Below are 27,556 nucleotides of genomic sequence, written 5' to 3' on the forward strand. Positions count from 1 at the left end.
CAAGCGAAAAAGCATTGTATTGAACCAACTACGTTATTGATGCAATAAAAGCAAGCATTGATTTCAAATGTTGCTTGCAGTGAAATTCACATGAGTTGTAATAATCTTATCGCCGGATAAGCATCATTATTCACTTGTCATTTCATATTTTTTTAAGTTTGGGTATTTTAAAGTCGAATTACAATTTTGGCGATATTACGGCCACGACTAGTCTTTGCCACTTCCTAGGCTGGGTCATTGGATTTTAGACACCAAGTCAATGGATAGACCGTAAATAGCAGGGATTGTACTGTAAATAGGCATGATCGGACTGGACTGCTGGTCCTGGTCGAAATGTCTATAAGTCATACGAATTTCTATGTAAAAGTGGAAGCTTCCAAAATCGTCACAGGAACAAGACATAATGACATCGTCAATGGTTACTTCAATTGAATAATCGATTGAAGTACCATTGATAAAGGAGCTAACCTGATACCTTCTGATTCTTTGACTATATACATCTGAGGGATCACGAACCATTCTCTTTATATCCTGATCATCGACTTCCTTGGCCTCAGGCTCACTAATTCTTTGCTGCTTAAAGAAGGGTGACATCGCACTGTTGCCCTGAATAACCCTCTCAAATTATTGAAGGAGGTTATACTCGATATCATTCATTAAACCAAAGACGAGCTTATCGAGTCTCTTGTTTCTAACTTGGCCCAAGAACACGGTCTTGAAATGATTGTGCTGAGAATCGATGAAGTTGTTGGTCAACATTTGCGAGAATTGGAGGTCCTCGTACGATCTGCTCTAAACTTTGAACTTGTTTTCTGTGTACCAGTTTTTGACAAAGTAGTCCATAAACTTGGTTTGACCCCCATACTCTTCTTGAAAATCAACAATTTTTTGATGAAACTGATCAAGATTTTCTTCGTATACGATTCGTTACAATTTTAAGGCATTACACCACGCAAAGATGAAGAAGTAAGGGCTTCCTTTATATTTGTTAATGAATATATCATATTGGTAGATGACATGATTAGTTCAGGGTTGAAATAGAAAAAAAATCTGTTTAAAGCGCGTAAACCAGACAGGTGCTCAAAAAAAGGGAATTACAGCCCTTTTGTCGGAGAATCATTTACCATCTACTAACAAATATAGATATTTAAAGCTGTGTCATGCAGGAACCGACCCTTTTCACCCCCTTTTTTCTTTGTTTTTGTTTTACAAATATGAGTTTACCAGACACCCAAAAGGCTATCGAGAGACTTCGGTTGATCAAAAATCAGCTAAATTTAACACCATCCTCTATGTCTTTGGAGGCACCTAAAGATATGGCAAGAGAACGTGCCAGTGCATCTTTCGACATACAAGCTTTGTCCTATTTTTGGTTTGGAGGCGAAGACCAATATAAATTTAGAGTACTAAAAAAAAAAAAAAAGATTTATCCCTCAAAAGAAAACGATCCTTAATATTCTTCTTTTAGCAAAAAGCCTACGATTTTATTCAGCACGATCCTGAGCTGGTAGTTCAAGCCCCAAGGAATATTTTGGAGTTTACGAGAGAGGATATGCGGGAGTTGTAAGTGAATTGTTAGTGTCGTCATACAAATAATTAATTGATGAATCTGCAGTACTATGGGACAGATATATCGTCTGCATAAACTTTCCAGTGAAATTAATGACGAGGCGTTCCATTTGGAAATTAGCAAGGCTTTACTTTTATACTCTGAAAGTTTTGCATTGCGTATTGGTGTTCACGGTTCATTATTTCGTAACGTCATCCAAATGCTTGGTAGTAAACAACAGCAAGATGCATGGATTGAAAATATAAACGAGTTCCGTATGGTTGGATGCTTCGCCATGGTAAACTTAACTTTTTTTTTTCTCTTTTTTGTCGTAAATACTAACACTAATGTGAAAAGACCGAATTAGGACATAGCTCTGCGTTACGTGATATCGAGACAACGGCAACTTTTGATATTGAAACAGACGAATTCGTGATTAATTCACCCACTGTCACTTCTACAAAATGGTGGATTGGTATGGCTGGACAGACGGCCACACATACGGTAGTCATTGCACAAACCATCATTGATGGGAAAAATGTGGGACTCAACTGGTTTCTCATCCAATTACGCGATACGGTCACTGGCGTGGTAATGCCAAACATTCAAGCCGGTGATATTGGTGCTAAAGTGGGTCACCAGGGAGTGGATAATGGTTGGATTCAGTTCCATCAGGCTCGTGTTGCAAGAACAAACATGTTGGCAAAGTGGGTAAATATCGAAAGAAATGGTGATTTTACTCCGGCCCCAAATCCTGCGGTGATGTATGCCACGTTGATTCCGGAAAGGTTTGCCCTAGTCACACTGACTCTGACTTTGGTTACACAAGCATTGACCATTGCTACAAGATATGGTGTTGTTCGTAGACAAGGAACTAAAAACCAACAAATCATGGACTACCAGTCTCATTATGTCAAGCTCCTACCAGCAATTTCTTTTATGTACATGATTCAAAATTCTTTCAAGACTCTAGATAAACAGTTTGCTGTGTTAACTGCGGGTGGTGAAATGGATCCGATGGTTTATTTGAACCATATGGGTGATGTACACTGTATTTCTGCTTCATTGAAAGGGTTGTCGGGAAGTTACTCCACCGAAATCCTTGAAATTTGCCGTCGTTGTTGTGGTGGGCATGCCTATTCTTCTTACAATGCTCTCGGGAGTATCATCGGAGACTGGGGTGTGATTACAACAGGAGGAGGGGATAACGTTGTCTTGTTGCAACAAGCCACTCGTTACCTTCTTTACCTCTTAGAGCAGAAACTACAATATGATAATTATCCAGAGTTAAAATATCAAAGTTCTTGTGATTACTTTAATCAGGCGAAAAAATTACTTGCCTTAGACCATTGGTCTGTCAATGTTATCAGTGACTGTGTTAAAGATTTTAGCTTGATCGAAGAAGCATTACATTCTATTCTAGTCAAAAGAGTAATATTACCCTATTATAGACTCATTTCCGAGAAGAACTAACGTTTTCTTTTTAGCTTTATAGTTTGCAGCAGGCGCTTAATGAGGGCGCACATCATGACGATATTTTGTTAGAGTCTGTAAGAGTAGCTGAACTTCATTGCGCCGCATTTTTATTCTCAGATAATGCCCGCACATTTGGTGTTTCCGACGCAACACTTGATCCAGGCCTTACTGCCATTATGAGAAAAATGACAGCGTTATGGGGGCTTCATGTATTGGTTACATTCGGAGATCAAGGTTTTATGGAAGGATTTATCAGCCCGAAGCAAATGAAAGATATCGAAAAGGAATATTTAGGGGTAGGCCGATCAAGAGTTAAATTGTACACAAGTCTGATATATTTGCAAATTTTTTATAGCTTTGTAAAAGTATGAGAAAAGAAGTGATCGGTCTTACAGACGGATTTGGATTACCAGATTTTGTGCTCAAGGCACCAATTGCAAAATATGACGGCGATATTTACCAGTGTAGGTTACTTGACTCACAAACATTATATCTTCGTATTAAAGCATGCTTTCTTTTATTTAGCTTATTTTGATACACTTTTACAAGCACCTGGTAGCGTTGAAGTTCCACAATATCACTCAAAGTATATTAAACCTTTAACCGAGCGTTTTGATAAAAAGAATTGAATAAAGAAATGACGATATGTATGCACATCACGTGTATGAAGTAATGCGAAAGTTAGCTTTCCGCTTTGAAAAGACACACTTTTTTTTTTCTTGTATATTCTTTCTTCTCCTTAAAAATTCTCGTTTTAGAAAAAAAGAATGTTGGAATCCCTTGTGGCTAACATCCTAAACAGGTTTCTAAAGAACTATGTTTCTAATTTGAATTATGACCAGCTCAAGATTGGAATGTGGAAAGGTAAACTGCCTTGTTTTATAGTACACGCGCATAAGTTAAAGTCTTATTCTACTTATAGGCGAGGTGAACCTTCGAAATCTTAAGCTTCGTCGGGATGCTCTCGATAAACTCGACCTGCCTATTAACGTATCCGAAGGTAAAAAAAAAGGGAATCGTGATTTATCAGTAGAAAGGTCCATTAAAGTTTACCTTTTTTAAGGCTATCTTGGCGAACTCACACTCGTCATTCCTTGGTCTAACCTGGGAAACGAGCCTGTAAAAGTGATCATCGATCATGTTTATTTGCTCGCAGAACCCAAAAATGAAGCAACTGTAAGAGGCAGTAATTCTCTTGATGTTTTCCCGCTATTAATTTTTTTTTTTCGGCTTGACAGGTCACTGTTGAGGAAGAGGAAGAGCGAGCTCAAGAATTAAAACGCCGACGTCTCTCTACGGCAGAGATGCTGGAATCGTCTGATGTACAAGCAGAGCAAAAGAATAACAAGGGAGGAGATGGGTTTATAAGTCAGTTAACAACAAAGATTGTGGATAATCTTCAATTTACAATGAAGAATATTCATATTCGATATGAAGATAATATCTCGGATCCTGGCCATCCATTTTCTGCTGGTATTACTCTTAAAGAGCTCAGTGCCTTATCCACTGATTCTGATTGGAAACCAAAGTTCATCACAGAAACGACAAAGACAATCAATAAGGTAAGAAAAACATAAACGTTCAACATGACGTACTAAAAAAACTGCTTTTAGCTTGCAACACTTGAGTCATTATCAGTATACTGGAATACAGATAGTCGATCCCTTGCAGGAATGCACCATGAAGAGGCTGCACAAGTGTATACCGACTTGGTAATTACAAAAAAAAAAAGTCAATACAGTTAAGTTACTAAAACTAACACATGACTATTAATAGATTCCTACCTCATCTAATTTTCCCAAAGAGCACCAGTACATTTTAAAACCTGTATCTGGAAGGGGAAAGGTACGTTCTATGCGAAAAAAAAAATGTCGTGAAACCAAATAATTGAATGTGTTTCATTGCTGTAGATCAAACTCAATAAGGAGTATGGCAAAGACGTACCAAAAACAGATATAACTATGTTATTCGATGAGCTTGCATTCGGTCTCGATGATCATCAATATCGTGATGCTATTTTGATGATTGACTTATTCCATGCCAATCTTAAAAAGCAAAAGGTAAGACAGTGACATTGATCAACTTAATGGTTGATTAATATTTTATTTTATGTAGTATTTGAAGTTTCACCCAGGTAAAGGAAAGACGGCCAAGACGCATCCTAAAGAGTATCTACAATTTGCTGGGAAAGCCATTTTGTCCGAAATTCATGACAAGAACTATAAATGGACCTGGGATCATTTCAAAACCCGTCGTGATCAACGATTGAAGTATATTGAATGTCACGTCGCCGAAAAAATGAAGGTCGCTACACCTGAACAATTGGAAACATTGAAAAAATTAGAGCATGATTTGTCGTTCGAAGACATTCGATTCTACAGAAGTATTGCTAAGGCAAACCTTCGTAGAGAGAAAGTTAAAACAGGTAATAAGAAAATCAAATCTGTTGGAAATCATAATTGACAATATCTCATTTAGATAAAAAGATCGAGAAGAAAAAAGCAGAGGATGCCAAAGTCGGTTGGTGGGGATGGATCAGTGGCTCTAAACCCGCCAATAGTGGTGAAGAGGATGCTGACGATGATGATGCGGGCTCCATTCATATGACGGAGGAGCAAAAGAATGAATTGTATAATGCTATCGAGTTTGATGAGGATAAAGCAAATATTGCATCTGCCGTAGATATTCCGAAGGATGTACGTGTTTTTCTGTTACTATTATATGCGAAAGCTGACAATTTTTTTAGACTATCAAATTCGCTTTACAAACCAAGCTCAATCGTGGTTCGTTTACGTTGAAGCAAAACGTGAAAAAACCAACGGAAACCGATCTACTAACGGTCGTATTTGATGCTGTAAGCGTGGATGTAACTCAGTATGTCGAATCCATGACATTTGCTGCTGCTCTGGGCGATCTCCAGTTATACGATGGATCTACCAAAAACACAATTTATCATCAGCTTATTGGAGTCAAGAATGGAAAAAACAGAGCGTAAGTGTAAGGTAGTTTGAAATAAGTACGTAAATCTAACAGAATTCTAGTTCTTCTCTACTCGATGTTAAATACAACCTGAGTGAAAAGGATCAAAGAAAGTCTATCGCGACTATCGATATGATTGATATAGATGAATTTAATCCTTTCTTCGCTTTTGTATTTGAAAAAAATCCCCTTAGTAAAATAGCAGATAATGCTTTTTCATTGAAAATGAGACATTTGGAAATTATCTACAGCCCACAAGTAATTGCCGGTGTGATGAAATTCTTCAAGCCACCCAGTTCAAAAATGGAAAGTGTAAATGCTTTGATGGCCGTTGCCGGTGATACGCTTGAAGTTATTAAAACTCAAAGCCGCGCTGGTCTTGAATTTGCTTTGGAGACACATACCACTTTTGACCTCAATGTGGATATGGACGCGCCAATTATCATTATTCCTGAAAGGTAAGCATGGAACAAACGTGATTTGCTACTACTTCATTCTTAACAATCGATAAATTAGTTTGACGAGTCAAGAATCACCTGTGATGATTATTGATGCAGGTCATATCAACATTGACAGCCAACTTGCAGACCCAAAAGTTGTTAATGAAATTAAATCCAAGGACATTAGAAACTTTACCCCAGAAGATGTTGAAACACTCGGAGACCTTATGTATGATAGGTTTAATCTTTCTTTAAGTCAAACAAAAGTCTTGATTGGCACGAATACAGAAGAATGTCTGTGGCAATTGCAGGATAATCCTCCCCGAAATGGTGTAGATGCTAGATTTATTGAACGTATTGACATGAATTTTTTGATCGAAATGTGTATTCTACCCGGAAAATCGGAATTCACAAAATTCAAAATTTCTGGTCATTTACCTCTACTTTCGATTAATTTATCGGATAGTAAATACAAGATTTTGATGAAGATTGTCGATTTTATTGTTCCTGTGGATGAAGAGGAAAAGACAAAAATAAACCAACCTACGAAAAGACCACAAATAGTCAATGCCAATCAATCAAGCACAAACAATATTATTACCGAACGTATTTGGGGTGCACCGGACGCTGATTATATATTACCTGATTCTGCAAGTGAGAAAACGGTTGATAGACCTACTTCTCCAACATCCATCATATCCAAATCAGATATGCCCAAGTCAGATATACGTCAGTTCCAGCTGACCTTCAAAGTCGATAAAGTTTCAGCGAGTCTCAATGAATCAACAAGTGCATTAGAAGAAACCTTATTATGTGAAATTCTTCTGGAAAAATTCGAGCTGAATGTCTTAACGCGACCTTTGGATCTAATGGTTGAGGTTTCACTCAAAGCACTTACGGTTGTTGACAAGATGGACCAGGGAGGAGACTTTCCAAATCTTGTTACCTCTGAAATCATCAAAAAAGATCAACAAAATGGGGATTCAAAAGAAAAGGACTTAGTTTTTATCCGTTACCAAAAGGTGGCTCGAGATCATCCTGGATTTGAAGATCAATACCAAAGTTTTGACCAAAACGTCAATGTTTTACTGTCTACCCTTACTGTTATTGTCACCAGAAAGTCTCTTCTTCGCATCTACAACTGGATCATGAATACTTTTACCGCACCACCCACTCCTAAACTTGAAGGCAAAGAAATCTTTGAGGGTGATATTTTCTATGATGATGATGATTCTATTGCCGCTTACAAGACTGAATTGGATCCTCAAGAAGACAACAAAAATGTAGAAAGCCCCGCTAAGACAAATGACAGTCGAATGAAGGTTGTTATCAAACTAGACAGCGTCAACCTAATTTTGAACAACGATGGTATCCGATTAGGAACTGGCGAGCTTAGTTATGGCGAGCTTGAAATATTACTCGAACCGAAAACAATTTTAGTTCGTGGTAAATTTGGTAATTTCACCTTGTCAGATGACACTGTTAATGGGGCCGGAAATAATGTTGCATCGATTGGATCTGAAACCTATTTGGTTAGTATCTTGGGCGATGAACTTTTCTCATTTAAATATCAAACATTTGACTCCAAAAGTCCTGAGTTCCCTGGTTACAACCAAAATTTCGATCTCAAAATGGGTGCCATTCAACTTTTCGTTACTGAATCCGTCAAACCTACACTGAAATTTTTATCAGAGTTTTTGGAAATGAAAAACGTCTATGACGCAGCCAAAACGGCCGCTGTAGAGACCGCACAACAGTACCAGGAGGGCGGTAATAGATTTCAATTCAACATTCTTGTCAGTAGCCCTGTGTTAATTTTCCCCGTGGGCGAAGATAAAAACACTGAAACTCTTGTGGCGCATTTGGGTGAAATCAGAGCAAGTAACAAATTTATAACTGCATCCCGCAGAAATTTGAATGATATACCAAATTCTGTCGATGTTCCTGTTGCCCATATTAATTGTGGTCTTTATGATATCAGTCTTCGTTCTACAAATACTGTTTACGGTACTGACATTGACTCTGTTGAACACCATTTCCCAATTATTGATGATGTAAATATTATATTTGATATTGAAAGTCCCGAAGACCCCAAGAACTCTATAGGTCCTAGCTCCAAGATCGAAGGTAGTATTTCGGACGTTCGTCTAGCACTGACGGAAAAGCAATACAAGCTCCTTCTTAAGACTTGGGAATTTATTCAAAAGAATTTCCTTGGTGCTGCTGATACGGATGCTCAAGACACAAATCAAGGTCAAAAACAAATAACTTCTGAAGATAACGACGTTGCAACAAGTAGCTCATCTGAATCCAACAAATCTGTAAAAACAAACAATACAGAAGTCCAAAAGAAAAAGGAGGAGAAGCCTACAGTTACTCTAGATCTTATCATCACATTAAACACTGTTTATCTTGATATTATGGCAGGCGAGAGTGCAGATAGTAGCGATCAAAATAATGAGATGCTATCAAGACTTGCATTTGACGGAATATGCTTAAAGTTACAAAACATGTCCAACGAATCAATGCTTATGGAGGTTGCAATGCAATCTGTTAACTTTGCTGATACAAGAGTTCAATCAGCATCAAAATTCAGAGAGATTCTTCCGGCCAATAAACTTGAGGGTCCTCAATTCCAGGTCAGGCTTTCATCCTACAAAGATAATTTGGTACCCACTATGGATGTACGCGTCACTGTGGATAGCCCAAAAATAGTGCTTTCTTTAGATTATTTGTTCTTATTGAAAGACTTCTTTATGAGTCCTTTCGTTGTTGTCGAACCTACAGAAGCTCAGAAATTCGTGCAGTCTCATAGCAACAATAATGAAAATAAGCAAAACGAGTTAAAGCAATTACAGAACCAAGGTGGAACCCCTCCTTCGGTGTTGAAATATAATGTTAATGTTGTAGATCTCCAAGTCATTTGTCTTGCAGCTCCTGAGAATGAGGCTTCTGAGGCAGTTATTCTTTCCTTCAATCAGCTTACTGTCATTCAAGATGTACACTTACAAGTAAATTTAGACGGTATTGGTATGGTATTGTGTAGAATGGATAATATCGAAGAGTCGACAATGCATCTAGTGGAGGAGTTTAGCGTGTTACTAAGAATGGAAACATCGTCATCAAATTCCGTGCATAATTTAATGGCAATCAAGCTTGAAGTTCAGCCAATCATCCTTCGTTTATCTTATCAAGATGCTATGCTAATTATGACGGTCGTCAATAAGGTCATGGCACTCATGGGTAACGATGATAAAAACGAAGCACCAAAACCTTCAATGTCCGATGATATGTCAGAAATTTCATCCCCATCTGGATTAATCGTCGCTAGCCCAGACAACACCGAACATATGATCACAAATGATTCGCTAGAAAATACTCCTGCTGCTAAAAAAGGAATTGAACCTTTCATTGTCATGTCCAAAGAATCAGTAAGTTCTTATTAGTCTTACAAATGTATTATTTATTTTTTCTAATTTTTGTGTATAGTTGTATGCTGCCTTTGAAGGAATTCAAATTATTTTGATTGAGGATCTACACGTGTTGCCATTTATTGACATCCAGATCAACCCCTTTGCAATTACCGCTTCCGATTGGACTAGAGCACTTCACGCCGATGTTGATTTTGTTCTTCAAGCAAACAACTTTAACTTTAAAAATTCTCACTGGGAGCCGATAGTGGAACCTTGGAGTTTCTGTATCAAGGTGGCTCAAGACGCAACGGATAAATCTACGCAGGTATCATTACAATCTAAAGACCTCTTGTATTTGAACGTCACGCATGTCTTCCTTGAAAGTCTCTTGACCGTATCAGCAACGCTTTCAGAATCCAGAGTAAATATATCATATCACTTTAACAAATTGGCGTCTAATTATTTTCCACTAGGAACTTGCCGAAACTGCTCAGGATCAAGTAAAACCTTACCTCATTCAAAATTTTACCGGATATGATCTCAAATTCTGGAATATGTCTTCGGATGTCGGTGATAATGAAACAATTCATGTATTGGAGCATGGACAGACATTGCCCTGGACGTTTCGGGACTGGAAAAAGCGCAGAGAGTCTACACATATTGGAAAGAACCTTGTCGGTATCAAGGTCATGAAACATGATTGGGAATCGATTATTCATATATCACTCGATAAAGAAGGGGATCTTGCCTACCGATTAAAACCTGAGGTCAAAGGGATCAATCACCGTTTGGTTGTTGACATTCATTTAGAAAATCACGTCAAGACTGTTACATTCAGAAGCGGTCTTCAGTTGGAAAACAACTCAGATAGTAACTTGCAAATTGCTATCGTCAAAAAGGACAGGCAAATCTTGGATGTTGTCCAAATGAATTCGCGTCAAGTCTACAACGTTCCAATCGATTTGTGTTATAGCCGATGGATTGTGGTTAGACCATCGGATGACTACGGATGGAGTAAAGAAATGTTTATGTGGTCCGATATCCTGCTCCCCAATTTCCCTAAATGCGTTGAATGCCCCCCTAAAGATGTCAACCCCGATAATATTATGTCGTATAAGGTTCAGGTACATGCAGAGTATGACAAGAAAAATCCACTTGTCAAGGAGTATCCCTTTATGAAAATACAATTTTCTCCACCTGTTGAAGTTGAAAACTTGCTACCCTTTGATTTCGATCTCATGTTGACCAATGAAGTAACTAGTGAGCGCATATCCACTCTTGTTGAAACCGGAAAGACTGCTCAGCTACACAACATGAAGAGTAATTCAGCTCTCACAATTCAATTAGACCTGAAATCAGACAGGTATAAATGCAGTGAGTCTGCAATAATCAGAACGACGCCAAACTATAATTCCATAGGGGAGAAACTAGTAATTACGGATCATAATAATGTACCTACTAATCTTAGAATGAACATCACACGTTCTTCAAATACTACCGACTCTTTGCATATCAGTGTGTACGCCCCTTATCTTATTCTGAACAAATCCGGTCTACCTATTTCCTTGAGACCCAGACACGCATATCGTCAAGGTCACGTTCCAATAGAAAGTATTCCAGCCTACAAAGAAGGAGAACAAATTGTGCCGACGATATACTCCTACTCTGATATCGATCATCATAATCGTTCACAAATTTCGATCAACGACTCAAAATGGAGTGACCCCATCAGTTTTGAAGCTGTGGGAAATAGCCAAGATGTAACTTTACTCTCCAAAACAGACACTTATGCAAGACATGCTGGTATTAAGGTGGAAGAAGGTTTTGGGCTTTTAAGATTGACTAAGCTTGTTACAATTACGCCACGTTATATTTTGAAAAACAATATGGACGTACCCTTCAAGTTTTGTGAATTTGGTTCTACTGATGTGACAAATCTTGACTCATACCAGAAAATGCCCCTTTACCAAACTACAAAATCAAATGTAAGATGGTTGTGTCTTCAACTTCAAGGATTGGAAGGTAACTGGTCTTCACCATTTGATATACAAGAAATTGGTAAAACCTATCTTAAGGTGGACAAAGGTGACAAAACAACCCCTTATCTTGTCCGTGTCTCCATTCATATTCAAGATTCAACTATTTTTATAACCTTTAACGAAGATGACGATTGGCCATACTATATCGTTAACAAATCAAGCGTAGATATAAATTTCAGACAGGAGCAGCTTCAATTAGATGAATACGATCTTAAAACAAGTCAGAAACGCGCGTTCAGAGAGCCTCGATTGTTTACTTTGCATCCAGGAGATCGACTTCAGTATTCTTGGGATATACCTGTAGCCAAAGAGAAACGGCTAGAATTACTTGTTGGAAATAGACATCGTAGCATTAACTTCCAGGCGATTGGTGTTCAAGTTCCTTTCCGTTACTTGAAACAACGTGATGGGCCAATTGGTAGCAATACCCTCTCAATTGATATCATGGCTGATGACTCTGCTCTCGTTTTAAGATTAACCGATTTTGATTTATCCAAGAGTTTGTATCGTCCTAAATCATCGGGTACTTCCACTTTGGCGTCTACGTCAAGAGAGGGAAGTTTAAGAGATACTTTTGAAACAGTAAATGTTCAACATGTCACCAATTATATCCTGGAATTGAACCTAGCCGGTTTTGGTGTATCTGTTATTAATAAGGATGCCGTGGTAGGTAGTCAGTTAGTCATTTGAGGTCATTTATTAAACTATATCTCTAAAATAGGAAATCATGTTTGCTACTGTCAAGGGCTTCGATTTTAAATATACTGACTCCAATATGTATCAGTCCCTCAGACTAAGCATTCAATGGCTTCAAGTAAGCTTTAATAATAGACAGGTTATAAATCTAAGTTGCTTACATGTTATATAGATTGATAATCAACTGTGTGGCTCAACTTATCCCATTTTGTGCTATCCTTCCACGCTCCCCAAGGTGTCAAGTGAGCTTTCAACACACCCAACCCTACATATTGCTCTTGATAAAGTTAAAGATGATCGTAAGTCGGAAAAAAAATTGACATAGTGATATGGCTGACACATAGACTTAGGACATGGCGTGCTATATTTCAAATTGTTCTCGATTCTCTTACAAGAAATGACATTTGAACTTGACGAAGACTTTCTATATGCTTTATTAGACTTTGGCCAATTCCAAAATGACGCGAACAAACCAGAACTTCAGTAAGTTTTGAATTTTAATCAGAAAAAAAAAAAAGGGAATTTGACTAACTATGACAACAGGGATGACATGTTTGTTATGCAGTTAGCAGAACCAGTTGTTGATAAAGCAGAAGCTTTGTATTACTTCGAAGAGTTTTGTATTCAACCTATGCGATTAAATTTATCATTTGTTCGAACAGACAAGATTGATGACAAAGAATCGAGGTATGTATTACACTTTTTGCAAGCCATTATATGTGTATTGACTTTTTATAAAGTGAGACTGCCAGAACTTCACCCATGGGATACGTATTTAATGTGTTCACGATGACACTCGGAAATATTAATGTAAGCACCTATAATAAGCGGTTCTAATAGATATCCGAACTGATTTAATAATAGGATGCACCTATCAAATTAAATGCATTAATGGTGGAGAATCTCCGTGCCAGTTCTGAAGATCTGACCTCGCGTATCATACTTCATTACCGCGAGCAAGTTATATACCAAATTCATCGTGTCTTAGGCAGTATTGATATTCTCGGTAATCCCGTCGGATTATTTAATACTCTCAGTTCCGGCTTTGGTGAGCTTTTCTATGAGCCTTACCAAGGTTTTATCATGAGTGATAGGCCTCAAGATTTAGGTATTGGTATCGCTAAAGTAAGTACATGATCAACAGAAAACCTTATTGCCTTATCTCACCCTCTTTTTATACATAAATAAATATATATAATAGGGCCTAGGCGGATTTATGAAAAAAGGTGTCTTTGGCATCACGGACAGTATGAGTCGATTTACCGGAAGTTTAGGTAAAGGTATCTCAGCTGCCACAATGGATAAAAAGTTCCAGGATAGACGCCGTATGAATATGACGCGCAACAAGCCTACGCATGCCATCTATGGCGTAACCCAGGGTGTTGGATATTTCGGAACGAGCATTGCTAGTGGTGTTGCCGGCCTTGTGGTTCGTAATATTTTCACATTGTGGTTAACAAAATCTTACACGTTTTATTTATTTACATAGAAACGTCCAATTGAAGGGGCAGAAAGTGGAGGTGTTGTAGGTTTCGTTGGAGGTGTAGGGAAGGGCATCGTAGGGTAAGTGTCGGTCATTATAAACGAAAAGATATGCTCCTTTCTAACATGTAGGAATAGCGTTTTTACAAAGCCTGTGGTAGGCTTCTTCGATATGGCTAGCAACGTCACTGCTGGTATTCGTGAAACAACTACTGTATTTGAAGCAGGTCAATTGACTCGCGAGAGAGTTCCTCGTTATACAGGAAAAGATGGAATAGTCACTGTATGTATTAGACAAATGATTAAGCTGTTAGATGGATCTAACACTTCTTTTTTTTTTTTAGACTTATTCGCAAAGAGAAGCACTGGGTCAAATGTGGCTTCAGGAAATGGAAAGTGGAAAGTATTTCAATGAAGTGTATATTGCTCATAGCATTGTCGATCATGATGCAACCGTTGCAATCTTAACATTTACTCGCGTAATGATAATTCGTTCTGATGGCTTAAAACTAGACTATGCCATTCATTTAGATACTGTTGAGGACGTAAGTACAGGTGCGGATGGTGTTTACATCAAGTTAAAAAAGCCTACCACGCGTGTTTTATCAATTGAAGAATCCACAAGCCGTGAATGGTTTGCTAGTATCATCAGACGGACAATGGAGCAAAGAAAAGAAGAACGAGAAAGACAATAAATCCCAAGTGTACTATGATATATATTTTTTATTTTAATATAAAAACAAAATAAAGCCTTCTTTTAATTACAATAAAAGGAATCTATTTGAATGGAAAATTTATTTAAACAGAAGCTTGGACAGCGGGTTCAACGAAATCCTTGGAAGCCTTAGCACCAGTATCGTCACCAGCGGCGTTAGCACCACCGTGAAGAGCAAGGAGGGCAGAGACATCGAACTTGGGAGCCTTAAGAATCTTGACCTTACGGGTGTAGGTGTTTTGGAGAGGGTAGATACCTTGACAGGCCTTTTCAATACGGACAGCGATAGCATCTTGAGCGGATTGAGAAGCAGAAGAGGTGACCTTAGCAACGAGTTCCTTAAGATCACAGGCAACAGCTTCCTCAGTCATAATCTCGAACATCTTCTTACGAATTTGACGGATTTGACCAGCTTGGGCATAGGTGGTCTTCTTGATTTGGTTACGACGACGAGAAGTGAAAGAGACGGCGAAGAGACGGACAAGATAACCATCGGTAGTCTTGACATCAACGAAAGCCTCAATCAAAGATTGCCACTTCTTGACCATAGAACGGAGCTTGTCGGTGGTCATATCCATGCGGTAGAAATTGGTAAGACAGTTCTTACCTTGGATTTCATCAACCTTCAATTGGATCTTACGGAAAGAGCGAGACTCATCCTTGGACAAATCACCAAGAGACATCTCAACAACACGACCGAGGAGAGAGTCGTTGGCGTTACGGAGACCTTGGGTACGGTTGACAAGAGTCTTACCGACTTGACGGACATCGAACATGGAAGGAGCCTTGATATCATACCAATCCTTACGGGTGAAGGGGTCAACGCTAAAAAAAAATCAAATGTGTCAACTACTGTAACCAACCCCTTGCTTCATGAACCGAAAATATGTCAATTGAGGGTGCTTTCCGAAAGAAAAAATGTCCAGAGATTGACGATCTAGATCCCAAATTATAAGGTGATTTACAATGTTTGTAGTGCAAAAAATCTCAATTGAATTTGTTTTGAAATGTGAAAAGTTTGATCTAAATGCTGCACTAGCGGATCCAAGTAAATCGATAGTGTACGTCTTCTTTTTTTCGGTGGTCGTTTTGAAGCTGATCCCCAATGACAAATTTTCGTCCTTTTGCTTATTTTAAAGTTTAAAAAATATACTTACACCTTCTTCTTCAAACCCTTCTTTCCCTTTGAAAGACGCCTATGAAAAAAATTAAGGTTAAAAACGGCAATTGACGATGACGATTAAAAATGAAACTTACTTATTCTTGCCGACAGCTGTTTATTGATAAAGTAGCATGGAGATATTGATTAGTGTCATGCTTTGATGGATGAATCCTCTATTCTAGATGGATGGATGGTTCTACGTACCCATATTATCGTTTAAGAAGGAGGATTCTCAGGTCGGTCAACTTCAAAGCTAGTTTCTGCGAGACTTTGGCGGGATTTGAATTAAATTGCTAAGTCACGCTCTTGGCCCTTTGCGGCCTGGAAAGGGCTTTAGGCTTCACTGCTGTATTCTTACTTTAAATTTGGACGAATAAAATTCCCGGACAGACTTTAAAATGTTCTCAGACAGATAAAAATATTTTTCGGATGGGATTTCTAAGATACAGTCGTTCCAGTGCCTAAGGGCGGATTTATGAGAGCCAATGGATGGTTCTATGAGGTTCAATGGAAGGTTTTTATTGGGAAAAAAAAAACGCGGTAGACATAAAAAAACGGGTAGACGTAGAAAAAAACGCGGTAAACGTAACGAAATACGAGGTGCAATATTTAAAGCGTTTGAGTTGGACTCGGAAGACTGAGAAATTCTAAAATACTTTGCACTCTCTTTTATTTGTTTATTCCTTTACTTGTATTTATATCTTTGCTATTCTCTAGTAAGTTTCTCTCTCTATAAAACTAGAGATTTCTAGTAGAGTGGTTTACGTTTAAAAATCAATTTTTTGGAAAGTGAAAATCAAGAGTTTTTGTGGCCATTCCAAATTTTTAGAGCCAAATCAAACTTTCTGGAGCGCCCTTTGGCACTGGAACGACTGTATGTGTCCTGCAATGAGAGTTTTTGAGTAGCCTGATTCTGGGTGTCAAAGTATTTGAAGATGAGCGTAATTTTAATCTTTGATCATGACTACTCAATTGGACTGAGAAAAAAGAGAAGCATACAAGGAAGCTTCAGTAAGGATTTTACGACCAATAATATATCGCATATTTCACTATATAATCCGTGCCAGTTAAGCTTGTCCAGAACATTTATGACATCAATGACATTCAGGTACATATACGCGATTAGTTTTTTTTTTTTTTTTTTTTTTTTTTTTTTGATACAACTTAATCTTTTTCAAAGAACCCAATATTGAAAAATTTGATATTTTTTAAGATGAAGTGCAACGATCAAAGCTATCATACTTGCTGGTATTGTGAAAGTACTTACAGCTAGTATACTTGTCTTATTTTTTCACGATTAACTAGTAAAAACTAGTTTTTATACATGAGAACAGTTTTTTTTTTTTTTTTGAAGAACGTAATTGAAGCTCGGAAGCTCTGGAGCTCTTTAGTTGTTTATTTTTACTGCATTCATGCACATTTTAATAACTGGCAGTTTCATGGCTTTTATCTTTAACTGGAAAAATTTAATTTAAAAGTAAAGAGAGAGAGAGAGAGAGTTGGAAGGTTTTCGCAGACGATTAACCTTCTTTTGTCTACCGGGTGAACTCTTACAGATTTATTTACATCACAGTTCAACAGCAAATTTATAAGTGTTACTTCTTATTTGCTAAGTACAAAAATGCGTACACAGATTTATTTGGATGTAGAAGCATTTTAAAAAAGGGAAAAACACAAAAAATATTATAGACTACAAGAAGCGTCTGCCAGTAATAACGTCAAGGTAATTTAGAAGGATGTAGATTTGAGCCACAGTATGTCGGACTTTTTGCAGGTATATATAAAAAAGGAACTCGAAGAGTACCCGAAGCTCAACATCGTTTGGTTTGCAAGACCTAACATGTAAACCAGTCCACTGGAGATAATAAGCATAAACTTCAGTTCAGAATATGAAATATACGCTGTTTCCATGCATCTCATATTATTTATTTCTGAAACGGATGAAGACGTGTTTGCGGGTCGTTATCTGACATTATTTGAGCACCAAATATATCTCAAAGCAAATTATCAGTCGAGGTTAACAGGTTATATGGATTATTGTATGGAAAGTCTTCAAGGAGATTGCTCTTAAATTTATATAATGATTGCATTTCATCTAAAATAATTGATAAGTTTGTCTGTTAGTGACAAGAAATAAGGTCCATATTACTCTTTATTTGCTTTTTTCTCAAACGGGTTTTGAGTTTGAACAAGTTTCTCCGCGCAATAACCCTTTTTCCGCTGTTCTCCGTGGTTAACTTACAGTTATCCACAATACGGCAATGCATGCCGCCACAACCAACCCAGTATAATTTATCTAAATAAAATAACGAGTTAGTCTAAGCGACCAGAACAAGTGATACAAGGCAACACTTAATTGGTGTAATTAATTGAAAAATAAGTTTATGGTATGAATTAAATGAATGCAGATCGATTTTTTCATGAATCAACTTTTTACTCAGCAAGTTTGTTTTTGTGTAAAGTGGCTTTTGAAAATAAAAGGGGGCGTTTACATACGCATGTGTTGTACACGATATAAAATTTATGTGCGCAATTATTTTATTCCTTCCGAGTGCATGAGTGTCAGGGTAATATTGCTTTCGACAAGTATGTTTGTAAAATTTGTATGACATTATCGATCTTAGATTGTACTCAAAAAAGGAATACAGCCAAATATTAGGAGAAGTTAAAATGCAACATAGTTTGGCTGGGTGGCACCTTCAATGCAGTTCTCTCACTATGGACATTATTAACCTTATCTGCAGCAAAACATCACGCCATTATGAAAGATCTCAGAAACTCAGTGCAGTCTGGCATCTGAAATGTAAATTTACATTCATGTGGACAAAAATTGATTTGGGCAAATGAAGTTGCCCTTCCGCCCCCACACTCTAATAACTTTTTTTTTTTTTTTTTTTATTGTGAAAATGTCCGGCCGCAAATTTGATGTCCGGACCATGAGACAAATTGTCCGGTAGTAAGCGGGAAATCTCAATTTTTTTTTTTCAGTATAACAGGTAAACACCAGTGTAAACAATAAAGATCTTTCTCTTTGTAGATTATTATCATCCAATATGGTACATTACGAAACACCAGCAAACAATCCATCCATCCGCCAACTAAATATATTTTTTTCAATAGGGTAAAGTTCACGGTTCTTTGGCTCGTGCCGGTAAGGTTAAGTCTCAATGTCCTAAGGTCGCTAAGCAGGAAAAGAAGAAGGCTTTGACTGGTCGCGCTAAGAAGAGACAAGTTTATAACCGTCGTTTCGTCAATGTCACCGCTCAAATCGGTGGTAAGCGTAGAATGAACCCTGCTCCTACTGCTGGTCCTTAAATTAGATCTCACAATCAACAAGCAACAATTGATGTAATCTAATTATTTTACTCTTTTCTTTTGGAACATGGTGAAAAACAACAACGAACTAGTTTATTATTTTTCACCCAATCTCGAATAAAATTCTAAAATCACTACATAAAACATAATCACTAAAGGGAATGGCAGTTACTTTGGGAATATTGGATAAGTCATCACGTAGATTTAGGGTTTTGCCTGGGGAAGCAGGAGACATGATACTTTTTATATAGAATGACGTTTTTAGAAAGGGGAGGGGGCTACTAGGGGGGGATGGCCTCATCGCAAATCAAGAATGATTAAGGACATTTGAGAATGTGTTTAAAAGTGGGATGAAAGTTCTCCTAACCCTAAATAAGGAACGCAGTAAAGTTGCACAATAGTTTAGGATAGTAAAATTATGGGAAGAAACACATAATTTTGTCTAAATGGATAATATGTCGTACTCTGGATCATATTAAAATTGTCCAGGTATTTTCCATTGCTCGAGAAGGTTCATCCAGACGCGCCTTTTTATAGCACTGCCCGGGTATATATATTTTAAAGTTACTCCATTACTGAAACATTTGGTATATAAAAAGTTAGGGGGACATATCCTTATGTTACGCAGTAGATTACTTCCTTATTAAAAACCTATCGCGATGTAGTTTAGTAGTAACAATTATGTTTCAGCCAAGTAACATTCATTCAGCGCAACACACGCTAATGACACGTACAATATAATATATGTTAATTCTGCACTAGGCCACATATATCGAGAGATTTGTCAACAACCCAAGCTAAGTTTCAATTGCATAATTAAGATTTAACATATTTTTTTTTACAAAAGGGGCAGCATCTTGATAACAATAAGGTACCAATAAAAGGTAAAAAATCAACAAAATTGGAATTATGTTTCAAGCGAGTAGCCTTGTAGGGCCATGGAAGCTCTATTTTTCATTATTCCTTTTTGGAGGTGCATCAAAGTGGGGACCAAAAAGCTTCAGTGAATCATAACCTGTTTTTTCGAAGGATGACCCGAAATTTGCATTTGACAGAATTATCCACTCAGATACCAGCATCATGTTTATATTGGTAATAACAGATGATAGGTTTTACGTCTATGTACGACCGCTCCATAATTTAAACAGTTTTCACATCTGTCTCAGATCTTATTGCATGCAGCGCACTGCAACAGCGCGAAACATCGATAAATATAGAATGTATGAGTACAGTATTTGAGATTATGAGACTTAATTATAGGTGTAATGGAATTAATTATTACCATAATTAAATAACTCGTGTGGAGAAAAAGCTCAAAAATCACAATCAAGTCCTAATAGTTTACCCCAAAAGGCTGTTGAGGAATTTCTGTAGTAGTTGAGCAAACAAATTCAGTGAAACAAGAACTCCTAAATTTCGTAAAACTAAGACTTTTTTTTTTTTTTTTTTTTTTTTTTTTTTTGATAGAAACATCTGCTGTGCCTGAAACTTATTCAATTTAGATTCTTCGTATGGGTGAAAATAGTATTTCGTAAGACATTTGTATTACAAAGTCAGATTTTTTTTTTTTCTTTTCAACTATAAAGTGATTCAGTACCTGTTTCTATATAAATAACATTTGACTTCCTGTATTTCTTTCTCTCTTTTTGTAAATAGAAACAATCTCTTTTTTATATTTTCTTTTTTCTTCTTCATCTCATATTCCATGAATTTGCCAGACACTATATTATCAGAAATATTCTCTTATATTCCGTTACCGCAACGTTGGCTGGTTTCCAGGTATGATAATCGTTTGTATCATTTTTTTTATCAGTAAACAAACATACTTATGATATTTTAGTGTTTGTCGGACTTGGAATAATGTTTGTCACGATCCCTACCTTTACAGACATCTTGTATTTGAAAATCTTGAGTATAGAACACTAGTTCTTTGTTTTCAGAAAATCCTTACGATATCACCTCGAGTCAAGTCGATCAAAATCAAGGGATGCTATTCGAAATTTGTACAGAATACTGTTGTGCCTGTCCAATTTTCTAACGGAACAAACAATCCCGTGCTATTCTCCCACATTACAGCTTTACAACCTCCTCGTAGACGAGCCGAATATATGAAACTTAATTTTGAACTTCACGACCAATTTTCTGATGCTATTAATCAACTGTTTGGTTTTAACAAACTTAATCTCAACAGTCTAGTGATTGAAGATTGTACACTTGACTTGGAAATGACGGAATTGTTTTGCACCATTGCTTGTCATGGCCATGGGTTGGAACGTTTTGTCTACAGAAATAACCGTGACAAAGGCATTCATTCGTCAGGTCTACTACAAGCCATAGTTACGGCTTGCCCTCGTATGCGCGACTTCCGTGGTTTACATTCTGGCATGGATGATGCTGTTCTTGTGACAATTGGACGGCATTGGAGTTTGCTGAGGTCGATAACACTATGCTCACTAAAATCTCGAAATATACGTGGTCATGCGGAAATTATCAGCGATGGTCGACAATTGATAGGGTCATCCCCTACTGGTCGCATATCTAGCCAAGCCCTATGGCAACTGCTAAGCCGGTGCAATCAATTAGAAACATTAGAGCTATTTGATCTCTCATCTGTATCAAATCGTGACATGATCAATTACAATAATTTGAGAACACAAATACCATCGGGCAAGAAAAGATTTGCACCCTACACTATACCTAAATCAACGTATGCTACTCCTAACGCCAAAACAACAGTGCAGCCTGGATTTTCAATCCGAAATTTATTTATATCAAAGTACATGACGACACCTTTATCTAAACCAGGATTTGAAAGTTTATTAGAATTGTTTCCAAAATTAAGACGACTCGAATATGAAACTAATTTCTATACCTTTGATAATTTATTCGAGGGTGTAACAAGAGAAATGTTTCATGCCGAATGTATTGCGGTTCAGGAATGGTGCGACCAGAGAAAAGATCAACTCGAATATATCGGACGCTGGAATGCACCCATTACATCCGAACAGAGATTAATGGCTGGCATGGCAAGCGTGTCTGAAGGTGCTTAAAAAAAATTTTTTTTTTCATATACCCATCTCCTTCAAATAAATAAAATTTTTTTTTTTCGAAACCCTACCATACACATGAACATGAATGGCAAAAGGAAATGTTTATAAAAACAAAATAAAGTTTTGGAAATCGAAGGACCACCGATCGTTCTCTAGAATTGGACGAAGTGCATTTATAGCATGATTTTTTGGGCGTTAAGTGTGAACCCTGATTTAGTTTACGATGACACGATGAATTGTGCCACCTTGACAGAGTATTAATATGATGGACCGACATAGGAGTGATACGAATAGAGGAGACAATAGAAGGAGATGTGAGATCTGAATGATCTCTCTCTCTGACAAAAAGGGGGAAAAAGTAAAAAAGATATTAAATCAACTCGAGGTGGATTATGGTGATGGTGGTGGTCAAGTATATAAAAAGAAAAAAAAAAGGAGTACACTAAAAAACTAAAAATAATTTTATGATTATTTAACAAGTAAAACGGTCAAATACTTGTGCATCTAATGACAGATATCACCCGAACCCCGGTCTGCAAATGGCTTTATTTGTATGTAGTAATTACCTACGAAGGAGTGAACGGAAGCATGTTTAAAAAGGTTTGCAGATCAAATAAAAAAGATGCCAAATAAGATCGAGAATACTAATTCAGTAATAATGTAAATATAATACTTGGATGTAAACATATTTTTTTTCAGTCATCGACATATCCAACTTGTTTTTTTGATTGTACGTCCTTAAATAAACTTGTATTGTTTAGTACACACTGTTACTTAGAATAACAATAATAATATCATTGTACAAGACTGTACTTATGATAAATAAGATCAACATAATATGTGTAACTAGTGTCGAGCATGGACGACACAAATTTCACACTTTTTTATTATCTCCCTATAATTGCATCTCACCCCTTATTTTATTCTGACAGATAAAAAGTTCAAATAGTATTTAAATACCATTCTTTCCATTTTGTTTCTTTTTTTTTTCTTTGTTATTTCTATCCATCTCTCTCTCTCTCTCTCTTCCTCTTCTTCTCTCTTTCTCTCTCCTTTCCCCTTTCCATTCCTTTTCCCTCTCCCTTCCCTTTAACTTGTATTTTATTTTCTTGAAAATAAAATACAGTAGTCCTTCCTTTCTTTTTTAATAAACAAATGACAAATTCTAATTATCAGGAATTTGATGAAAAATTAATGTTCATGTACACTCAGGTAATAAGACACTAAAAAAAATATTAGATATGTTTATTGACATGCTTGTGCATTTTTATTTTATTTTATTTCCTTTACGGCGTTCTTAATTGTTTTGACATCTTGCATCTAAACCTTACTCCGATATTTCTCCTCAATGCATACATACCTATTTTTGTATCTGATTTTTCTTTCTTTTTCTTTTTTACCCTTTTTCTCTTTTTCTCCCAACAAAAATTTATTCAAATTGTTTTCACTACACGGATTACAACTACAGACTCGATTCTGCGACGAGGATGAATCATCAGTAGAAGGTGAACTTCTTCAAGTCACCCAAAATTTAGGACCAGAACAATATCAGTTTGAATTTCCAACAAAATCATGCCTTAAAGCACTGGCTTACTTAGATGACGATGAAGAAGAAATTTCATATTTTGATGAGTCTTCCTTTATCAGCTCAACCACAATTGCGGCATTGTCATCGGTTGACTATTTTGATCAAGATACAACCACCATGATTAGTCACATGGACAACTGGCACGAGACTCACCATAGTGATGACGACGACGACCTCGTAGACGATGGTAGATTATCACCTTTACAATTACCTGCTCAAGTCAATAAGGATCGACATAGAGCACGCGAAATTGAACTTTGTTCTAACCAACAAAATGCCCAATCAGAAGATCTCGTCGGGCCCTCCACTTTCCTATCCGAATCAAAGCCTAATGTTACACCATATGGAGGTAACGTGAATTTTCTGTAAAAATGTCATTCTCTCACACTCACACTATAATTGTTTTATAGCTTATTCCCCTTTATCTTTTATTGATTCCGAAGACGAAGAAGAACAGAACTTACGTGTCTATTGCAATGAAACCGAACCCATTATGGACAGCGATCTTGACAGTTCAGTAGACAGCAGTGTTCGCACAACCGAATCTCGCAATGTTATTATTAAATTAAACAAATTCAACAAATTCGCAATGACCATTGTGCAAGAAAGCTTTAACTGTGTCTCAAGTGACGAAGGTTACGACGACACCGTTGAAGAAGGAGAATTGGAGTCAGAAGTTGAATATTACCCTCTTTGCGAGAAGGAAGACCAAGTCGAATTTTTGGAATCCAAGCGTGACCAAGCCGCTATCAAGATTCAATCAGTCTGGCGTGGATACATCAGTCGTCGTGAAAATAAGCTTCAATACTCTTCTCTGCGTGCAGATCAAAGAGTCATTGTAAATTTAGCTCAATTATGTGGTCGTAATTATCGTCGTCAAATGAACCAGGTTGACGATCGTCTCTATCAATTGGAACAGAGAGTGCGTGAGGAAACAAGAATGCGCATGACATTTGAAAAGGCAATGGAAGATATGGCTGTAGCAATAGATCAACAACAAAAAATCTTGTACGATCGCTTAGAGCAAGAAGTACACATGCGTCAAGTCTATGAAGCAAAGATGAATGCAGCCTTAACTCAATTACAACCATTAGAAGCACGCTTAAGAAAAGAGGTGTCTGCCAGAGGAAAGATGGAAGAAATGATGACTAGAGTTTTAGATCAAATGCATGAGACCGAGACATCAAGACAACAACAAGTCAAGGAAGATGCAGAGTCCAAGAGACAGATGCAAAACAAATTGGATCAAGCCTTTGAGGAAATTGCATTAATTAAAAAACAACAGCCTATTACTACTTCAAGAGCATCATCTCGTTTACAAAAGAACAATGATACTTCGACAAGCACAAACTCAATTAAAAAGGAAAATAGCACCAGTAGAGTAACCAGAGTTCGAAAAAGCATTATACCAGCATCGAATAAATTAGATGTAACAACCCGCCAACAACAACAAAGACTCACAATCAGTAACAGCAATAACATGCAGGTTTTTGAAAGACCATCAGTTATACCCTCAAATAGACGTCCTGTGTTAGGATCAACCACCAAACAACGCACTTCGCCTATCACCAATACCTCAACTACTCCTACTTCTAGAAGACCATTGCTGTCTCGTAAATAAATTGTCATCCTTCTCCTCTCCTTTGTATTACCCACATGGTAGATGTTTGTTAATGCTCATATTATATCAGCTACTCCCAAACCAAAAAGAATCTATCCAAAAAAGTGCCCTTATTATTTTTCCCTTTAATTTATCCTTCTTTCCCCTTCTACTCCCTCCTTATTATTTACTATATATTTTTGTAGTTTTTATTTATTTTTTTTATTGATTGAATCAGAAAAAAAAAAAAAATTCGTACCTTAAAAAAAGTTTATCTTTTTGTTCTAATAAAAATAAAAATAATAATAATAAACAGTTACCATTATGGATCGTATGATAAGTAGTGCGGTAGTACAGAAACGAAGCTTGGACTTTTTTTTTTTCTCGATCGTCTTACCGAGAGAACGGAAGTTCGCATCCGTTGGCGACTTCATTTTAACGAAAGAGGGGCCTTTTATTTTAATGACTTTTTGGCATCCTGCAGGACTGGTGATGATGGACTCCTTGATCTGACTTATTAATGCAACTGTACCAATTTAGACAACTAATTTGAACGATCATGACCTGTTTCTGCTGTAATGAATTCTTACTAGATATAGCATACCAAAAGCTTTTATATGTATATTTTGGGAGAACAATAAAATTACATCTGTTTAGGAAAAAAAAATACACATTTTTTTTTTAAATATATTTCATCTTTTGTGTACCACCAACATCCCTGCGTACGTTTTTTTTTGCCCCCGCTTTATTTACGTAAACATTATCTCATTTCCAAATGCGACCAACTCTTGAGAAATTACCTAGCGTCATTGTTTGGAATATCCAAGAGCACGGTTTCCAAGACAATACTTTTAGAAATAGAATATCTGTTCAAAAAATTGGCTATATCTTCACGTAATTATCGTAGGAGTACTGATTTAATCAGAAACCTTACTAGTCCTATTAAGTTAAACGCCTATGCCAAGTAGCGTCATGCACTGTTTATTCAAGATTCCGATCTAGACTTACGCGTATTATCCATTTGGCTTTGGGCCAAGTAAATTTCTTAGCCAAGGCGGGTCTATAATACGCGTATGTACAGCCTAGCATCGCCAGCTTGGTCTCCAGATCAATTTACATATCCATTAGTGCTTGAATCATCTGCATTAAGATCTCCAATCAAGTCTCGTAAAAGGTTCACAAAGAATTAGAGTTCTTGTATCTATCAGGCCCACAATTTTTTTTACGGACATGTGGTCAGCTCTTTGACCCCACCCACAAGTCTGCCTTAATGCTCATTTCACCAGATGGAGGTGTAGCTATTAATAGCAGCACCAAAAGAAAGCTATAGCAAATGCAAACCAAAATATATTAGTACTGATTTGACAACGATATTCTGCTGCAGCCAAATTTTTCATGGGATCACACTTATACGTGTAAATATAAATTAACTATAACCTAATATTCTGTACCAGTTAAATGTAATAATGAAATTTAGGCGCAAAAAGTTTCCCAAAAATGAATATGAGCTTTTTTAGAGGCAAAGATTTGCATAACCGAGATTGCTAAATTCTATAAATCTTACCAGACGCCTATACAATGCCATGTTGGATGAAACACAGCGCAATTTTATCTGTAAACGTACGAGCCGTGAATATACCATCATTGTAACACATACTCTATTGTTTGCCATTTAATCTTTTTGTAGAACCACGACCCATATTAATCTTTATGTTTGTAGCACAATTAACTGCAGATATGCCACAGGACTAAAGTTACGCAAACAATGTAGCTCGGAACAGTGAATTCGATAGGTACATAACACTTTACGGAACAGATTTGATTAAATCATTCATAGGTGCGATATTACCGAATCTTTACCTGGTTTTTTTTAATTAAAAAAATCTCGAATCACCTTACCTCTTTAAGTCTGATGAAAGGTTGAAATGATCTTTAGACAAAGGAACACACAAGACTGGGTCACAGAAAGACATCTGCAAGGTGTAAATCATCAGTCATGCAAAAGAATGTTCGACAGTGCATCAATCCGTCAATGTTGCATGTATGTAAAGA

The 27,556-nt window shown here is 37.0% G+C and overlaps 6 protein-coding genes across 6 annotated transcripts; 5 read left to right on the plus strand and 1 right to left on the minus strand.

The window, feature by feature from the left end:
- Nucleotides 1–1,107: 1,107 nt before the first annotated feature.
- On the plus strand, nt 1,108–3,755 carry EV154DRAFT_494968 (acyl-CoA dehydrogenase/oxidase). The gene is made up of 7 exons (XM_051599976.1): nt 1,108–1,403; nt 1,469–1,563; nt 1,616–1,847; nt 1,907–2,980; nt 3,037–3,321; nt 3,381–3,489; nt 3,551–3,755. The coding sequence occupies exons 1-7, from the start codon at nt 1,161–1,163 to the stop codon at nt 3,652–3,654; spliced, it is 2,142 nt and encodes a 713-aa protein (XP_051461866.1). The 5' UTR covers nt 1,108–1,160; the 3' UTR covers nt 3,655–3,755.
- Nucleotides 3,756–3,766: 11 nt separating this feature from the next.
- EV154DRAFT_457513 (uncharacterized protein) lies at nt 3,767–14,489 on the plus strand (the record flags this gene model as incomplete). The annotated part of the gene is made up of 23 exons (XM_051597406.1): nt 3,767–3,889; nt 3,948–4,025; nt 4,089–4,201; nt 4,264–4,587; nt 4,639–4,737; nt 4,802–4,870; nt 4,936–5,085; nt 5,141–5,450; nt 5,504–5,721; nt 5,772–6,016; nt 6,067–6,462; nt 6,521–9,875; nt 9,934–10,278; nt 10,331–12,562; nt 12,618–12,710; nt 12,765–12,891; nt 12,943–13,075; nt 13,136–13,279; nt 13,333–13,402; nt 13,457–13,717; nt 13,794–14,021; nt 14,082–14,155; nt 14,213–14,489. The coding sequence occupies exons 1-23, from the start codon at nt 3,793–3,795 to the stop codon at nt 14,487–14,489; spliced, it is 9,438 nt and encodes a 3,145-aa protein (XP_051461867.1). The 5' UTR covers nt 3,767–3,792.
- Nucleotides 14,490–14,870: 381 nt separating this feature from the next.
- Nucleotides 14,871–16,186, minus strand: EV154DRAFT_457517 (40S ribosomal protein S1; the record flags this gene model as incomplete). Its single annotated transcript, XM_051597407.1, has 4 exons — nt 16,156–16,186; nt 16,049–16,062; nt 15,947–15,987; nt 14,871–15,614 (listed from the first exon to the last, which is right to left on the minus strand). Exons 1-4 carry the CDS (start codon nt 16,157–16,159, stop codon nt 14,873–14,875), a joined length of 801 nt encoding a protein of 266 aa, XP_051461868.1. The 5' UTR covers nt 16,160–16,186.
- A 2,678-nt stretch (nt 16,187–18,864) lies between these two features.
- Nucleotides 18,865–19,411, plus strand: EV154DRAFT_457519 (40S ribosomal protein S30). The gene is made up of 2 exons (XM_051597408.1): nt 18,865–19,007; nt 19,072–19,411. The coding sequence occupies exons 1-2, from the start codon at nt 19,005–19,007 to the stop codon at nt 19,264–19,266; spliced, it is 198 nt and encodes a 65-aa protein (XP_051461869.1). The 5' UTR covers nt 18,865–19,004; the 3' UTR covers nt 19,267–19,411.
- Nucleotides 19,412–20,858: 1,447 nt separating this feature from the next.
- EV154DRAFT_457521 (uncharacterized protein) lies at nt 20,859–22,382 on the plus strand. The gene is made up of 2 exons (XM_051597409.1): nt 20,859–21,045; nt 21,107–22,382. Exons 1-2 carry the CDS (start codon nt 20,972–20,974, stop codon nt 22,314–22,316), a joined length of 1,284 nt encoding a protein of 427 aa, XP_051461870.1. The 5' UTR covers nt 20,859–20,971; the 3' UTR covers nt 22,317–22,382.
- A 939-nt stretch (nt 22,383–23,321) lies between these two features.
- EV154DRAFT_494977 (uncharacterized protein) lies at nt 23,322–25,764 on the plus strand. Its single transcript, XM_051599977.1, has 3 exons — nt 23,322–23,528; nt 23,785–24,253; nt 24,315–25,764. The coding sequence occupies exons 1-3, from the start codon at nt 23,472–23,474 to the stop codon at nt 25,523–25,525; spliced, it is 1,737 nt and encodes a 578-aa protein (XP_051461871.1). The 5' UTR covers nt 23,322–23,471; the 3' UTR covers nt 25,526–25,764.
- Nucleotides 25,765–27,556: the final 1,792 nt, after the last annotated feature.

The sequence above is a fragment of the Mucor mucedo genome (genome assembly GCF_025094135.1).
Source record: "Mucor mucedo strain NRRL 3635 chromosome Unknown EV154scaffold_10, whole genome shotgun sequence".
Lineage (NCBI taxonomy): Eukaryota > Fungi > Mucoromycota > Mucoromycetes > Mucorales > Mucoraceae > Mucor > Mucor mucedo.